The sequence below is a fragment of the Sceloporus occidentalis genome, unplaced genomic scaffold, assembly GCF_023333645.1.
Source record: "Sceloporus occidentalis isolate IW3139 unplaced genomic scaffold, rSceOcc1.0.p SCAF_155, whole genome shotgun sequence".
In the NCBI taxonomy this organism is placed as follows: Eukaryota; Metazoa; Chordata; class Lepidosauria; order Squamata; family Phrynosomatidae; genus Sceloporus; species Sceloporus occidentalis.
In genome coordinates, this window is record NW_028317135.1 from 846,719 (window position 1) to 865,301 (window position 18,583).

At 48.5% G+C, this 18,583-nt stretch overlaps 1 protein-coding gene across 1 annotated transcript; it reads left to right on the forward strand.

Annotated features, from left to right (window-relative positions):
• Nucleotides 1-9,230: 9,230 nt before the first annotated feature.
• Nucleotides 9,231-18,323, forward strand: LOC149280469 (A disintegrin and metalloproteinase with thrombospondin motifs 4-like). Its single transcript, XM_089500470.1, has 9 exons — nucleotides 9,231-9,869; nucleotides 14,787-15,125; nucleotides 15,228-15,360; nucleotides 15,593-15,763; nucleotides 15,914-16,200; nucleotides 16,311-16,497; nucleotides 16,884-17,059; nucleotides 17,332-17,507; nucleotides 17,888-18,323. The coding sequence occupies exons 1-9, from the start codon at nucleotides 9,231-9,233 to the stop codon at nucleotides 18,321-18,323; spliced, it is 2,544 nt and encodes an 847-aa protein (XP_089356596.1).
• Nucleotides 18,324-18,583: the final 260 nt, after the last annotated feature.

The window sequence follows — 18,583 nt, forward strand, 5'->3', positions numbered from 1 at the left end:
CCGGAAACTATCCCGGGAGTCTGCTTAGGACAGACCAGATGGGGTTTCCCATTCACCCTATGCCCCTCAAAGAGCACAGGGTGACTTAGAGCGCACTGAGCAGGTAGGTAAGGAGTCTCCCCAGGAATCCACAAGTGCCCCCCTCCCAAACTCAAACATCCCCTCAGGACACTAACACAGGAGGAGATGGATTGACTCACAAGTTAGTCCATCCAGTCCAAATTGGTCCCCTAGCCCAATTGCCCCTACAAGGGCAACACTCACAAGGTCATCCTCTGCCTCTCCTGATGAACATACACACTGCTGAGGAGAAGTGGTGACTGTTCCTTCTCCTTGGAGTTCACTCATCTGCTGGCTGGTGATGCTGACTGCATCTAGGGAGATGGGCCGGCTGCACCACCTCCCGGGACCTCACTCAGCCCCTCCCTGATGTTCCAGCTGCCGCTGGGGAGATGGACCAGCTGCCCCTTCTCCCAGGCTTTCACTCAGCCACTGGGTAGTGATGCCACCTGCATCCCATCCCTGGTGCTCATGCCGCCGCTGGGGAGGGATGCCGCCTGCATCCCCTCTCTTGTGCTCCTTCTGCCGCTGGAGAGAGGAGCCGGTTGCGCTCTCTTCTGGGCTCTCACTTAGCCGCTAGGGGCTGCTGCTGCCACTGGGTTGACGGGCCGGCTGTATCCCTCCCTCGCGCTCCTGCTACCACTGGGGAGAGGGGCCGGTTGCTCAATCTCTCAGGCACTCACTCAGCCGCTGTGGAGTGATCCCCTCCCTTGTCTCCTTGGTGCTCCTGCTGGGGAGATTGGCCACTACCGTAATCTCTCTGGAACTTTCTCAACCACTAGGGATTGATGCCACCTGCATCCCCTCCCTGGTGCTCCTGCTGGGGAGATTGGCCACTACCGCAATTTCTCAGGCACTCACTCAGCCGCTAAGGAGTGATGCCGCCTGTATCCCCTGGTTTGTGCTCCTGCTGCCGCTGGGGAGAGGGGCCAGTTGTGCAATCTTTTAGGCACTAACTCAGCAGCTAGGAAGTGATGCTGTCTGCATCCCCTGCCTTGTGCTCCTGCTGTCACTCGGGAGATGGGCCGGCTGCACCCTATCCCAGGCCCTCACTCAGCTGCTAGGGAGTGATGCCCCCAGTATCCCCTGGTTTGGGCAATCTCTCGGGCACTCACTCAGCCTCTAGGGAGTGATGCTGCCTGTATCCCCTCCCTTATGCTCCTGTTGCCACTGGGGAGAGGGGCTGGTTGCGCAATCTCCCAGGCACTCACTCAAGCACTAGGGAGTGATGCCGCCTGCATCCCCTCCCTTGTGATCCTGCTGCCACTGGGGAGATGGGTTGGCTGCGCTATCTCCCGGGCTCTCACTCAGTAGTTGGGGAGGGATTCTGCCTGCATCCCCTCCCTGGTGCTGCTGTTGGTGAGATGGGCCAGCTGCACCATCTCCCTGGATCTCACTCAGCCGATGTGGAGTGATGCCGCCTGTATCCTCTCCCTTGTGCTCCTGCTGCAGCTGGGGAGATGGGCCGGCTGTTCCATCTCCCAGGCTTTCACTCAGTAGTTGGGGAGTGATGACCCCTGTATCCCCTCCTGGTGTTCCTGCTGGGGAGATTGGCTGGTTGCGCAATCTCTCAGGCACTCACTCAGTCGCTAGGGATTGATGCCGGGTACCGCTGGGATGAGGGGCCAGCTGCACCATTTCCCTGGCCCTAACTCAGCCGCTGGGGTGGGATGCCTGCATCCCCTCCCTTGTGCTCCTGCTGCCGCTAGGGAGAGGACCCGGTTGGGCAATCTCTCAGACACTCACTCATCCGCTGTGGAGTGATGCCGCCTGCATCCCCTCCCTTGTGCTCCTGCTGCCACCGGGTAGATGGGCCGACTGTGCGCTCTCCTAAGCTTTCACTCAGTAGTTGGGGAGTGATGCCCCCTGTATCCCCTCCCTGGTGTTCCTGCTGGGGAGATTGGCCGGTTGCGCAATCTCTCAGGCACTCACTCAGTCGCTAGGGAGTGATGCTGCCTGCATCCCCTTCCGTTTGCTCCTGCTGCCGCTGGGAAGATTTACCAGAAGTGCAATCTCTCAGGCACTCACTCAGCCGCTAGGGATTGATGCCGCCTGCATCACCTCCCTGGGACTCCTGTTACCACTGGGGAGAGGGGCCGGCTGCACCATTTCCCTGGCCCTCACTCAGCAGCCGCTGGGGAGTGATGCCGCCTATATCCCCTCCTTTATGCTGCCGTTGGTGAGATGGGCTGGCTGTGCCATCTCCCTGGATCTCACTTAGCCGCTGTGGAGTGATGCCGCCTGTATCCCCTCCCTTGTGCTCCTGCTGCAGCTGGGGAGATGGGCTGGCTGTTCCATCTCCCAGGCTTTCACTCAGTAGTTGGGGAGTGATGCCCCCTGTATCCCCTCCCTGGTGTTCCTGCTGGGGAGATTGGCCGGTTGCGCAATGTGTCAGGCACTCACTCAGCCACTAGGGAGTGATGCTCTCTGCATTCCCTCCCTTGTGCTCCTGCTGCCGCTGGGATAATTTACCAGATGTGCAATCTCTCAGGCACTCACTCAGCCGCTAGGGATTGATGCCGCTTGTTTCATCTCCCTGGTGCTCCGGCTGGGGAGATTGCCAGATGCACAAGCTCTCAGGCACTCACTCAGCCGCTAGCGATTGATGCCTCCTGCATCACCTCCCTGGGACTCCTGCTACCGCTGGGGAGAGGGGCCCGCTGCGCCATCTCCCAGGCACTCACTCAGCGGCTGAGGAATGATGCCCCCTGTATCCTCTCCCTGGTGCTCTTGCTGGGGAGATTGGCTGGTTACGCAATGTCTCAGGCACTCACTCAGCCTCCAGGGCACATCTTTTAGGCACTAACTCAGCAGCTAGGAAGTGATGCCGTCTGCATCCCCTGCCTTGTGCTCCTGCTGTCACTCGGGAGATGGGCCGGCTGCACCCTATCCCAGGCCCTCACTCAGATGCTAGGGAGTGATGCCGCCTGCATCCGCTCCCTTGTGCTCCTGCTGCCGCTAGGGAGAGGACCCGGTTGGGCAATCTCTCAGACACTCACTCAGCCGCTAGGAAGCGATGCCGCCTGCATCCCTTCCATTGTGCTCCTGCTGTTACCGGGTAGCAATGCCCACTCGACAAAGAGTCGCTAGTTCGGGGTGATCCTGAGGGAGGGGTGTCAATCCCGGGGTACTAATGGAGAGTTTAGGATCCGAAGATGTTATGGTCCAAAAAGCAACGTGATCCAACGTCGGGACCCTTAGGGACAGCGTCGGAAACTTCCTCTGGAGTATTGCCCACCACAAGCAAACCTGAAAAGAGCGACATGGTGGGACTACGAGTGTCCGTAGCATGGGAGTCTGGTTCCGGCAGACCAGATGAGGTTTCCCGTTCACCCTTTGCCCCCCAATGAGACAGGTAAGGAGTCTCCCCAGGAATCTACCAGTGCCACCCCCTCCCAAACTCAAACATACCGACGTGTCCTCAGCCTCAGGTTACCGTGAAGTTGTCCAATAGTGATTGACTTGGTCCCAGTACCAACAAACTGTCTGCAATTTGAGCTTCTAATCCTGCAGTTTATTGCCAGAGCTCACAGGGTAGACAACGTAACTTTTCCTGGTTGCAACTAGTCTTGTGGACTGGGGCAATGTGTCAGAACAGGAAGCACCAATGAGGGCATTTACTTTATCAACTGGTATGTCCATATGTATGGTGTAAATTATGATAACTGTCTGGGAACTCTGCCAGCTCGCCTGTTTGTAAACATTCTCCAACAAGGCAGTAAGGGCTCAAGGTTGTGGTATGCAAGAATGATGAATAGTTCCTTCCCAACTAAGAAAATTTAGGAGTATAGATAAAAAAGGGAGTCTTGGAGGGGAGAATAACCAGGCAAATGAGATCAGGGAATAGCCACACATAACCAAAATACCAGAATTACGTTCATTCTTCATCTAAACTGGATGCCACTAGGTCGTTCCCCACCAAAGACCGTACAAATAACTCACTCTCTATACATTTTAACCTTGGATATTACAGTAGGATGAGTTGTGAGTTGTTTTTTCTGCTTTGTGAACCTCTCCGGTGAGTCAAACGGAAGTAACGTCTCTTGGGGTGTCAGTGACATTGGTCCACTATGGTGGTCAGAAGTGCTGAAGAAATAAAAAGATAGCTCGGGGGCTTGTGGCAAGACAACAAAGGTATGGATGGACCAGGGAACTATTATGAGTTGGAAAGAGTAGAAGGCTATGGCTGAGTTATGGAGCTCCCGACACTCAGAAGCAGATGGAGGAAACATTAGGCTTTAGTTGATCCCATGGGACCGATGCGTTGAAGATGTCTATTAGCTGGTAAGAAGGCTGAAACTAATTGAGAAGTCTCGCTTGTTTTAAGTTACAAAAACACTACAGTTCGATGTAGTTGGTGCTTAATGAATGGCGTCAGGAGGGTTGGAGAGGAACAAGTTAAACTTTTAGAGTAAGCAAGATAATGCAAGTTTGGCTGTAATCTGGAGCTAAACGAAGAGCGGGGTCAGGGGAAGGTGTGAGAGTCCCAATAACCATCTAGAATGCAGATCCTGTTTATAGTAATGGTGTGGAAGTTCTAGCTTAAATCTTAAACTCGATACAAAGATATCTTAGGGGAGCAGAGGTGAGATGAGGGCAGCCATGAAGGAAATGCTCAAATTCTGCAAATAACGGCGCCTGGTAACAATTCCCAATAAAACGCTACACCCCAGATGAAAAGGGTCAGGGAGAGGGGATTCTGTTTCTAAATACTAAAAAGGTTGGAAGAAGGGAAAATGGTAAAGATCATATAGGGCAACATAATTAAGAAAAAAGACCAGATGATTATCGGAGGAAAAGGGAGCTGTCAGGCTCATACACAACATAAGATGTATAGAAGAATACATTATATAGCACCTACCAACAGAGAATATGGTACAGATTATACACGTGACGTCACAGCAGATTACAACATAAGCAGCACCTATCTGTTACAGAGAGAACAGGATGTGCTATTACACATCGCAGGATGACACAGAGAGGGAGTACAGACAGATCCACGTCGACAGATGGAGATTCTGCCCCGAACGTCCGGCTAGAGGCAGTAGAGGGAATGGGACGGCCTGGGGGCCATGGGAAGCTGTGAGTTAGTGCTTCCCGTTAGCACAGCCTGGGAATGGCTCGCTCTGACGTCTCAGCTGCAGGACTTTCCTCGTCTTGTCAGGCAGATGGGAAAACACGGAACAGTCACAGAAAATGAATTCATTACGCGTCGGAATGACGGCTTACGTCGGAGCTCCTAGCAACTCAACAAAAGTAACACATAACCAGTGATACAATGTATATACAATTAACTATCCGTTCACCGTATCCATGTATCATAGATACACGGACAGCTACAACATTTAGTAGATCAGACAGAAGGAATAAACGAGATGTTCACACTTACTGGTGGGATGGGGTTAACTTTGTGGGCAGTAATATGGAATCATGTGGACCTCCTTAGGAGAATCTTACCATAAATCCAAGTGCGTTCTTCTCCCAGCACATTCCCCTCCAATGGTTGTTTCAGAGCTTGTAGCAGGTCCACGTGGAAATAAGGGGCATATGCCCCATTAAATACTTTCAAAAACAACCAATAAACAAACTGAAACATGAACATGGCAAATGAAGTCTCATTTATTATTAACAACATAGGGAAAATGGGTTATTGAGACCCCCCCAACGAAGCGGCATTCCCTCTCCCCTGAGTCACCTCACATTCAGTGTAAGTCAGCACTCCAGATCATCCTGCATCGTGATACGTGGGTCCGAGGGGCCGGCTAGGAGCACATCTAGCCCAAGAAACAGCAAGCTGAGCCACCCCACCAAGCTGTTTGCATCTGGCAAAAGCCTCGTATCGCCCTGAGCCACAAGCCTGACTACAATGTCGGTGTTTGCCATTGACCACTGCCGTCATCGGAGGGGCATTGCCGGGCCCAACCACAAAGTCAGTGCCCAGTTCTGGCCCTCGATGAACCGTAGAGGGTGTTTCCTGGCAACCTTGGGAGGGAAAGCCGCATTACCACTGACAGGCGAGTCATCGGTGGAACATTTGGTGGAGATTGAGACCTCTTTGGCAGGGGATTAAGGAGAAAGGGATAGATGGACTAGGGAGCGGGCATTAGGGAAGGCAGGGCAGGAGGGACGATAACGATGCCCGGTGGCCTTTTTTCATCTTTTTGTCCTTTCTGGATCCTGGTTGCGCTTGAAGATAGAAGGCCTCGGCTTCCATGACTTATTACAGAAGGATCAGCAGCTGGGTCTGGAAAACAAAGTAAAAAGATAAGGTGATAACAGACCGCGTCCAAAGGGCCCAATTAAATAGTCCTCTAATTTACCTAATCCCATTAATCCCTGCCCCGTGTTTGCCCGCAGTGGCAGCTCTCCCGGCCTGCCGCCATTTATTCCCTGCAGAGCAATGCATGCTGGGACAGCATGGAGACTATTTTAGGTGTACCTAGGACCAAAGCACCTTAACATTTCTCTTATTTGCAATTTGAGATGCACAGACTGCTCCAGAACGGGCTGCAAACAATAGAAGAACAGTTCTGCTGTTGAATGAGCTAATAGCGTATACCATGTAACTGTATAACCCAAATACTCAAACCGGAGCAAACAGTATTAGCCTCTCCCAGCCTCACATTAGCCTCTTCTGCTACCTGGTCTAAAACCTCCAAACATATATCATAGCCTGAGCTCAAAAGTCTTAAAAGAGCTCTGGAAGTTAAGATCAGATTCTAAAAACACAAGGTGACTGTTCCAAAAAGTTTCAGGGTAAATCCCAAACCTCCCCAAATCAGGGATGGAAAGGTGGGCTGTGAAGGCAGGTAGAGACCAACTGTCCGGTGGACATTTTTATCTCAAAGGCTCCATTGTAGACTTTATTTCCCGTTCAGGACGCAACAGTGTATGTTGCGGTGTGATCAACACTCTCACCTGTCTCTTCTACAGCGTATATTACAGAACGATTAGAACACAAAACCACCCAAAAAAAAGGAAGTGACATGAGGTAACAGTGCAGCAAGAGCTTACACATTTAGTGGAGAAAGTGACACATAGCTATACTGAGCGATACTGTGAGTACCTTCAGCTAGACTGAGTACTGTACTACTATTGTGAAATGACCAGGGGCTCCCATTCTACCATTACACTGTAAGCTCCCGGGGCTAGGGTCTCCTATTACACCACTAGACTGTAAGCTCCTTGGGACAGAGTCTACTATAACACCACTAGACTGTAAGCTCTTGGGTCGGGGTCTGCCATTATACCGCTAGAGTGTAAGCTCCTTGGGACGGGGTCTGCCATTATACCACTAGAGTGTAAGCTCCTTGGCTGTTTAGTCTCACATCCATCTCAAAAGGTTAGCGTGATGTAAAAATATTTCTCGGAATGGTGCAGCGGTAATGTGAGAAGAAGCACTCAAGCCGGAGTTGCATTTAATAAAAGTTTTTCATATTAGAGGCCCTTATTTGGTGAAACGAGGCTCAAGTCCCAGGTTTACGTTAAGTTTCTGCTGAGTAGCGCATTGCGCGTCTCCCATCGATCTGCCAAAGAGCTGAGCTTGGCTGCCCTCGAGCTGACTGCGAGTCAGTGGGTGAGACCTGTTAGTAGAACTGGCAGTCGTGCCGGCAGTGGAGCCGGTCCTTAAGCCGGACAGACCCTGTTCTGGGTTAACCTGCCTCCTCCTGTGGGGTGAAACTGATTCTGCCCAACAAGCCTTTGTGAATAGACCAGTCCACGCACAATGGAATTGCCAGATCTGATTTACACGTTTGTCACCAAACAATACATATTCCCAAGCGGCTTCCCATCGTGTCTTACCCTTAGAACTTCTGCTGAATTTTTATTCTCGCCTTGCAAGTCACCGTTGTCGTTAATGAAAGTGATTAAAGGTCCAGAAACTCTCTGTTGCCATTGAAGGACAACGGGTCCAATCTTTGTTGTGTTACTACAGGTGAAAAACTAAATTATAGCTCTATATGCAGAAATCTCAATATGTCCTCAATAATGCCACCCAAATCATAACACCCCATTCATTCAAAAGCTGCCCGCGGTACCTCACGAGCAGAATCAACATTCTAATTAAATAAAATAATATAATTTTTTTCCCATGTGTATTTTTTCCCCCATTTCTAAAATTGTCACTATAAAGTATTTGCAAAACAAACCTATGGACAGTTGGATGACTGTATTTAAACAAAGCTGATAAACCAGCGACGCGGAATACATAAAACAGCTGTGTCAGAATTTGGCCGGTTGGCTGAAATTTTGTATTTCTTTTTTTGCTGCCACTTCTAAACTTTCAATCTGAAGAAAATAAAATAATCAAAAAAATAATTTAAAAAAGCGCCTCTTTCCAGCTCCTCTAGGGGGGGGCAGGGAGGGAAGGAGGAGGAAAAATATTTATAATAACGATTTTCGAGAAAAAAAAAAAAATGAGCGAGCAGCTCGACAATTGAGTTAAACAAGAGTTTAGAAAAAAAAAAAAAAAAAAAAGGAAATCCAGCCAATCTCTGAGTAGCTGGGACAGCTGTTAAATACAGCACTCGGCTTCAATGAACAGTCAGTTCAGGGGACGAGAGAGAAGGGAGAGAGAAAGCTATCAAAGAGGAAACATTTCAAGAAGGAGGAAAAGCCAAAGCAACAGAAATATTTTCCAGTGACTCTGTCATTTTACCTCAAGAGAATTTATACGCTGATCAGAACGTTATCTGGATTATTCCTTTTGGAATTCTTCTGCTGGTTGTTTTTTTTTGGTCTTTTTTGGGGGGGTTTGGTTTGGAATAACTTATTATCCTGGAGACAAGAAAAAGAATAAGCGTGGCAGAAGTTCAGCAAGAACTTGATTTCTAAGAAAAGAGAAAAAAGAAAGGAAAGGAGGAAAGAGGGAAAATAAAATCCGCCCGGACATTCGCTTTCTTGGATTCTAGGAAAGAATTACCTAGTTACGTCGTTTCAGAAAAGTTTTTAGACTTTAAGAGCAAGAAACTTTATTCATTTTTCTTTTGGAACGCGATTTTGTGACATTCTAGGAAATTGTGCCACGGCTCAGGCGGAAGGAAGAATTCCCGACATTTTGTTGGAAGGAATACTTTTTTATTATTTTTTTTCAGAATTTCAAAATGTGTTTGTAATTCTACTTAGACACTGGGACTTTTCGCTGTGAACTCTTAGATTATTGTACGAAGATGTCCTGTTCTAGAATGATGCTGTGCTTCGCTGCACTTGCTGCTTGTTGGGTGCACGTGGTAATTACTCTTGGAGAGCGATCCCAAGCCAGTTACAAGGAGGAAATTGTGTTTCCGGAAAGACTAAACTCCAGCTTGAGTCAGGAGCAGCGTGCCGGGCATGGGGATGGTTACGGGGAACCCTCCGAAAGCCACCTGATCTTCCGGTTCCGTGCGTTTGGTGAAGAACTGGTACTGGATTTGGAGAGGGATCCAAGCTTCCTCTCAGAGGACCTGACGGTGCAGTATCTGGGCAGAAATGGACAGTCAGATGCCAGCGGTCTCTCCGAATCTGGCAGTTACTTCACGGGAGCTGTCAATTCCGACCCCGAATCCATCGCAGCCGTGAACTACAACGGAGCCTCGCTTCTGGGCGTTTTGCACTACCGGGGAGCTGAATACCACATACAGCCGTTGGAAGGCGGAGGTCAAAACAGCGCAGAGGGCGTCGGGGCGCACATCATCCGCTGGAAGGTCCCAGAGAAGACCAATGGACCTATGTGCAACGTGGGCCCGCAGGTTTCCGTCACGGTCCCGGGGAACATAGGCGAAAACGACAACAACGCGAAGAACAGAGCCACTTCAAGCAGAAGAACCAAGGTAGGAACCAGGGGAGGGTTTCGGAAACAATGTTTTTCATTAGAATAAAGTAACAGTTCTAATAATGGTCGGCAGGCACATTTATGACGTGGAATTCCCCAAATTAAATGTCATATTTCACAGTAGAAACTGGCACACACACAAAGCTATTGGTTTTGGATGGTTTGATTAATTAACCAACTATAGTTTTCCCCATTAAGTCCCAGACCTTTGAAAAGCAAAATACACCGATATTCTAGATGGCTCCTCTGTGTCCCCGACAAACAGCTCTCTGCTTGATGAATGACCCGCACTCCATGCACCTGACACCGCAAGGAAGTCTCATTTCCACCAGAATTTGCACTACAAATGTCAAAATTTTGTTAAAACACGGCCAATGATCATTACCGTTTAGTATGAACTAAGATAGGAAAGGCAAGCTGCGTCGCTGATAAAAATGATCCAAACCATTTGCCTGCGTTAAACTGTGACGAGGACGGTGTTAAATCACTTTCACTACGCGTGATATGTCATTTCTCGTTTGCCGGCAGATGTGGTAGAAAATAAAAGCACCTTGGCTCCCAGTTTTAAGATATGGCAATGTGTGACCAACGTTAGCAGGTTTGGGGCCCCGCGCCTACCTGGGGGTCAAGTTGGGGAGATCCACGGGGCAGCCCAGCATACTGGCATCATACCCAGCGAAGCTCGTAGGTCGTGTATTCTTCATCTGATCTTTAACGACGAGGTCCATTATGGCAAAGGCCATTACCAGCCAGAGGTGTGAACTCTGCCCCGGCACTCATCAGGTTAATGTGGATCACACGCCGTATCATCTAACCCTTTGAGTGCCAGACTGGGAGGGGAGCAGGCGACACTCGGAAATACACAACAGGACCCCCTGAAACTCACTTTACAGAAAATGTAATTTGTTAGCAGCTGATCCTAGCAGCGTAACCCTATGATATTCTATTGTCACTAGTAGAAACTCATACGGAGAGATAAATGAGGTAAAGAATTGAGAATTCTCTTGTTCTGGGCCACGGTAGATTTATATTTGAGCAAAAGTGTATCCAGTCCCGATTAAATGTTAATAAACCTTCTCATTCCTTGTCCAAACCTGTTCTACATTCCTCGAGAAGCTGTTTCAAACGTCAAACGTTACAATGTATGGAGGCTCTGAAGTCCCCGAATGACTTAGTTTAACGTACGAGAGGAACAGCCAGTCATTGTAATGACACGGTGGAACGCATGACTGCCGGCTCCGGCCACGCTCCGTTTGATATCGAATCCGCTGAAATTCTCCCTTTACATTTCAATACTGTACGCCCCGAGCCGGCCGAACCAAGCGGGCCCTCAACAAACCAAACTTGAACAAGGAACAATTGTTGACGGACGGATAAATCGACAGGGACATGCCTCACCCGAAAGGAAATTTAGTGTTCCGAAGCTTTAGAACTCTCATCCATCATTTCAGACTCCCAAGAATATATTTGCATTTAATCCCCCACGTTTCCGACCTTCCGATGACTGGCTTCATTATATATTTAAATTCTGGCAGTCAGACATGACTCCGAAATAAAACCACATAAAAGCTAAAATTACAGCTCGTGCCTTTTCACATTGTCAAGGCTCTGGATGTTTCGTTTTGTTGACGTGACCCCGGTAGAACCTTCGTAACATTTTTCTAATATCCGATTAATTGTAGAGATTCTAAAGCAGATGGTAAAAGACTTGAGGAAGTAAATGGGGGTTGCCCCTATTAGGTTTCTGTTAACGGAAGGATGGTAAAGTGTACATCCCACTCAGGAGTGGAAGAAGCATATCCACTGTGCCGGGTATCAGACCCACGCATGGATGCCTCCCACTGGTTTCTGTCTGGACCAACTGTGGGGGCTGGTAAAAGATGGAAATCTGACATCTCACCGGCTTCCAGGAGACTAGATTTCTCTGGTCCCCAGCCAAAGAATTCAAGGTTATGCTGGCTAATGGTTTTACCACAAACCTTTTTTTTCCCCTACAATCATCCTTTTTCCAATCACACACTTTTTCCATTTAAGTCCAGATATATGAACCAAAGTGGAAAAGCTTCATTTATTTTAACCAGGTCTATTCTTCAACGTCACGGACATTCTGCTACCGACTCTAACAGACTCTATACAGGTGCCTAAAACATCAGGACTGCCATCTAACACTTCTGTGCATTTAATACAGATATAGGCGCATGTAGACGTCCTGGGACCAAAAGATGAACAAGAAAGCAAATTGGGGGGGACATATGATGTCATCAATAATGACATCATAAAACTCACTGCAGGTAGACTGGGGAAAGAGAGGCTTGAAAGCTCTCTTATCACCCGGTTTCATGCGCTGCTTTGGAATTAAACGCTGATTTGTCGTTTGAACAGCGTGAGTGTAACCAGATACTTACTAAGTTACTGGTATATTATCTATCAGTTGGGTTTCAGTGTCTCCCATCGCGTTCGGGACGTTTTAATAATGCAACGTCTTCCGCAGCTGTTTCATTTGGAAAGAAAAAAAGTAAGCGAAAAGCATCTCCAAACCTCGCCCTTTAAAAAGCGGAAGAATCGCACAAGCCGACAGCCTTTTCTCCCAAGCCTTGGCAGTCGATCTTGGAGATCTGACCGCGTTTAGCTCCTTGGTTCGCTCCCAAAGACTTGACAATGTAAAACGGTGTTGGAAATTTGTGGCAACAGATTTTCCCGGAGCCGCCGTCTAGAGCAGCGGAGAAGCCAAGATACCGCCTTGGCACTTAATGCCCTTTTGTCGGAGAAAAAAAACCCATCTCCTTTCAAGCGTAATACGACCGTTTGGTGTCCCAAACGTGTGTTGTATTAGTAACCCACTACAGCATTCGAGGCTTTGGCACGTAAGCCATGAAGCCCTCACCGATAAATCCTCCCGCGGCACGCGGGCTGCTACTGCGTGATGGCGGACACTGTGCCAGTGCCCGGCTTGGCGTTAGACAAAGCAAGGGTAAGACAACCGTGCGTGGAGACACGCCAAGGATCACTCGAGAGGTCCAAACACAGGGCTCCGACACCGAGTTCTTTACGCTGCCCCCTCAGACAACGAATGAATGAATGTAGTCTTTGTAGAACTGGCACGGCTTGGCTTACAGCACAATGCTCAATAGGTGAACGGCATCCAGAGCGCTCGCCCGTGAAATCCTGTGATGAGGGACAATGCCGCGTAACCGGGGCCGGAATACTTCAGGAAATGAAAAGGGCTACGAGGGAGCCTCTGTAACCGTGCCGCCAGATAGGATCTCCGGCTTTCTCCAGCCAGATGGGTTTCTCACTGAGACGACTTCAAATAAAAACCCATATTTCAGGAGTTGTTTCGAGCGTGTAGCCGGGATTTCCGTGACATGGAAAAGATGAGCGTGGATTCCAAAATAACGCCGTCCCTTCCATCTTGCCCCAATCCTTAGAAGTCCGACACATACGACGATGATACATGAATATTGCACAAACCAATGCGTAGTTTATTGGAGCTTTTCTGAGAACATTTTTGACTCGGTACGTAGCGTTCCTCTCTAAAGCCTCTTCTCCCCCACACACAAACACACAAACTAGACGCATTGCTGTCCATGACACATAGTTTATTCAGCACGAGGAGGACATCCCATTAATACCGGCTTTGCGCAAGCTTTCAGAGAACCAAACACAGACCTCCAGAGTCCAGATGGATACCATTCCAGAGAGCTGTCATCATAAAACGCTGGGATGCGACGGTACGGGAAACACCATCCTTTGTTTGGGTGTTTTTCCCTCGTCGTTCCTACGTACACGGAACTCATTACGCACGAGAAAGGCACGTCGTCAGAAAAGTAACCTTTATACCGATTCGTAAGAACCCGGCGGATAGCCAAGTCCTCCCTTAAAATTCTCAGGATTAGGAGGTTTTCCGTCACGACCGTAACTCATTTCTGCAAAATGTCAGCAGCACACGGCTGCATTAAGTATTCTGTAAATTATCTCTGCAACTTAGAACCTTTAATAAGTCGGGGATCATCAAACCCTACTATATATATATTTTTGCTTTTTTGTACTCGTATTTATGTAACCGAACACCCCGTAAGAGCGATACGTCAGCCCGCTGAAAAACATAACATCCTTCCACTTAGTGAGTGTTTGAAAACCCTGCGAGTACAAACTTGCTCTGATCACTCCAGGGAACTTTCTAAGTCTTCACACAGAAGCCTAATTGCTCTCGGACAGCGATACCCGCATCAAAAGTCACGGAGGGGACGATGCGACGCGTTGCGGGGCAGCTAGGTAGAGTTAATGGCCTAGAATCGTCCAGCAGTCACGATCCGGACTCGAAGTCTGCAGGTCGGTTGCAGGCTACTGGAAGCCAAGCGTGTGCTAAACACTGCAGCCATTGTGACAGAACGCAGCATACATTGTACATGTTCATGGATAGATTACGCAAACCCCCAACCTTCCCCCCAAACCAAAAATCCAAAGGACCTCACCAGGGCAATTGCAGTCCGGCGTAAATTCACAGCAGACCCCGCTTATTAGTTCATTTTTGAAGTTTGTTTCACCTGGTAAATTGTGAGCACATTTCGGGATGATGGATGAGGCCAAGATACATTAATGAATATCACAGATATCGGAAGAACCGGCGAGGCTGAAGCGGCATGTAGAGAAAGCGAGCGAGAGGCCCAGGGTGTGATTCGTAAATCCGCACATATGTGCCTCGAAGGAGGTAATGAAAGACATCTCAAAGCTCAGTTACAGTAACACGGCCGGACTGCGAGAATTTCATTCTTTGACGCGTTTTGGGAGTTTGGCTTGGTGATGTCATGGAATGTTTTTTTATTACACTAATGAGCCCGTCAATCTCCACTTGTTGTCTTCTTTTTCTTGGTCTGATATACAGAATCACAACTTTTTTCCCCTTTTCTTTCAGCGCTTTGCTTCCGTCCCTCGTTACGTGGAGACATTGGTGGTGGCAGACGAGACCATGGCGACATTTCACGGGGCAGGCCTGAAACGCTACCTGCTGACTGTCATGGCCGCCACGGCAAAGTTTTTCCGCCACCCAAGCCTGAAGAACCCGGTCAATGTGGTGGTGACTCGTCTGGTGGTAATAGGGAAGGCTGACAAACACAACAACTACTCGGGTCTGAAGATGACCACCAACGCTGCCGAGATGCTGAGGAACTTCTGCGAGTGGCAGAAAGGCTTGAACAAACCTAATGACTCTGACTCGGAACACTTTGACACGGCCATACTCTTCACCAGGCAGGTATGTAGACTGGAGTTTGTTCCAACCTTCCAACACAATGGTTTTCTCCAGCTTGCGTGAATGCGTTTTGAGTCTAAGCCACATGTCATTTTTTATTTTCAGAACCTATGCGGGCTGTCCACATGCGACACGCTCGGGATGGCCGACGTTGGCACAGTCTGCGATCCATCCCGGAGCTGCTCCATAGTGGAAGATGATGGTTTACAGTCTGCGTTCACAGCTGCACATGAACTTGGTAAGAAAATAACCAGCCCGCAAGATGTTTCAGTGTTACAGGGATGGTGGGAATCGGAGTCTGGCAGGGCTTAGAGACGTGCAGGTTACCTTCACTTGCAAAGAGCTTCAAGTAGATTGAAGATAAAACACTTGAGTCGCATCCATAATCTATACTAATCTATAATGATCTATGGCCTCCATATAGTCCATGAGAGAATGATCATTACAACATTTCCATGTGTTCTTTGTAGGTCACGTGTTTAACATGTTGCATGACAACTCTAAGCCCTGTGTGGAACTGAACCGGCCCGCCAGCAACACCAGACACATGATGGCACCTGTGATGTCATATGTAGACCCTGAAGAGCTATGGTCTCCTTGCAGCGCCAAGTTTATCACCGACTTCTTGGACAATGGGCATGGTAAGACTTTATTAACAGTCTTGTTAACTTGCAACCTACGTAGACACCTTTGCTAAAAGCCTTTCTAATTATTGTTGTATTTAGTTTTTGTTATATTTAAGTTTGGGCAAAACTTTCTGTACTCTATCACAAGTATGTCCTTCTCTACAGGTCACTGTCTTCTTGACAAACCTCGAACTCCTCTGCGTTTACCCGTGCCCTTCCCGGGTAACGATTACGACTCCGACCGCCAGTGCCAGCTGACTTTTGGCCCAGACTCTCGGCATTGCCCCAATCTCCACACTCCCTGCTCGTCTTTGTGGTGTACGGGTAGAATCGACGGGCATTTCATGTGCCAGACCAAGCATTTCCCCTGGGCTGATGGAACTCAGTGCGGCGTTGGAAAGACTTGTATGAACGGACGGTGCATCAGCAAAGTTGAGATGAAAGCCTTCAACGTGAGTTCTTCCTCTTGGATTCTGCTTAGTATCCCAACTACTTTGTTCTCTAGCATTGTACGGCAAGGGGAATGCCATTTGTAATATCTTCTACTTGAATTCCTTTGTAGACTCCAGTTAACGGAGGATGGGGCTCCTGGGGTCCATATGGAGAATGTTCTCGGACGTGCGGAGGGGGAGTGCAATTCTCCCATCGTGAGTGCAACAAGCCTGTCCCGAGGAATGGGGGGAAGTACTGCGAGGGGAAGAGGACCCAGTACCGTTCCTGTAACACACAGGAGTGTGTTGGCAGCACGGGTGAGTTTCTCATGATCTACGAAGCCTGGACAGTTAGGACCAAGAGGGGTTGCTTGATATCTGTTGGTCTAGCGTCCTATCTCCAAAGGTCCAGTACATCTCCAAGGCCGAGCAGTTGTCAGTCTGAAGAAACAATTTCAATACATGGATGTGTACCATTCCAATGTCTAATAACAACACTATTTGGGATGGCGGTCCAAAGTGATCTATCGAGGACGCTGACCGCTTCATGTCTATAAACATACAAAGTGCATGTAAAGCACTATACACGTTATACATGTCCCAAAAAACCTACAAGGTCTAAGTTGTCCATAGGACACAAAGTAATAACTGGCAGATTATCCTCGTTCAGAGATAACCAAATGTTCTCCTTTTTTGTGACGCAGCTCTGACGTACCGGGAACAGCAGTGTGCCGTGTACAACCACAGAACGGATCTCTTCAAGGGTTTCCCATCTCCGATGGACTGGGTGCCGAGGTACAGTGGCATTGCAGAGAAGGACCAGTGTAAACTTACCTGCCAGTCTCGTCCTCTGGGGTATTACTACGTACTGGAACCAAGGGTAAGCAGACCTCTTATTAATGTCCACATTTTGCCAAAGAATCCTTCGTATACGCGCATCTAAGAAAAGTTGAGTTTTAAGACATCCCAGGCCGAGGAGCGATAAAGCCCTTCAAGTTGTCTCGACACAAAAAAACTAAAGTGAAATCTGTCCAGAATGCTGGATTTGTTATGATAGCGCTACGGAATCTGCTGGCACTCTATTAATAAAATGTAATGGCTCCAGGTAATGATATCTCGTTGATGCAGAGACCTCTCTTCTCTTATCGGCAGGTGGCAGACGGTACTCCGTGTTCTCCAGACACGACCTCGGTGTGTGTTCAAGGTCGCTGTGTCCACGCAGGGTGCGACCGGGTCATCGGATCAAAGAAGAAGTTTGATAAGTGTATGGTATGCGGCGGGAATGGATCCACCTGCTCAAAGACCTATGGATCCTTCACTAAACCCAGGTAATAAATCTTGAGGTGGATCCGGTTTCTTCTGGGTGGTGTTTGGATCCGACGTTCATTGCTACAGGATCTACCATCTGACTTTACAGCCAAATACACAAGTGCATTAGAACGATCAACAAAGCACAACGGGGACAGTAACACAAGGAGTACGGACAGGGTGCCACAATGTTCCATAAAATTGCATGTTTATATTTTTAGCGTTATTTATATTCACAGGGAAAACTGTTTATCTCTGAGGTTGTCCTTCCGCAAAGCAAACATCCCAGCGATAATAAATACAAAGTATATATGGGGGGGGAGCTTAAAAGCCTTTATGTTTATGGATCTGAAAATGTTGTTTACTGGGTTGCTAACCTTTTGTCCAAATTTGCTTTCAGATATGGCTACAACGACGTGATCACCATCCCAGCAGGAGCCACCAACATTCTGATCCGGCAGAGCAGCGGCTCATCTTCCACCAGCGACGGCGTCTATCTGGCCATTAAGAGGCAAGACGGGTCTTATGCGCTCAACGGCAATTACATCTTGGTGCCCTCGGAGCTGGACGTCCAAGTAGGAGGAGGAGTGAGCGTGCGGTACAGCGGGGCCACCAAATCCACGGAGACAATCGTTGGACGTGGGCCTCTCAAACAATCGTTGACCATCCAAGCTTTGGTCGTCAGTGACCAGAGAGCTCCACGTCTCAAATACACCTTTTTTGTTCCAAAACCCACCACCCGTTCCACCCAACCCAAAAAAACGGCTGAGGACTGGATGAAGCGGAGAGCCCAGATTTTGGAAATTTTGAGGAGAACCAGCAAAAGCTACAAATAATTGTTTTGTGATTAGAAACCCTTAAGCTTTATAAAAAATATGAGATCTGGGTATAAGCACTTTGGGGAGGGGGGGCATCTCTCAAGCAGCCCAGATCTCAATTTGAGACTCTCTGCAGACATCTCCTCTCTGAAGCCTCGTAGGTTTTCCAATTTCATGAACAATGAAACAATTAAGAACTTGTTTGCCAACGGCTTTCCGTATTCTCCACGGAATGGAAATACAGGCCGGAACAAGACGTCAAATCGATGGGCAATCCA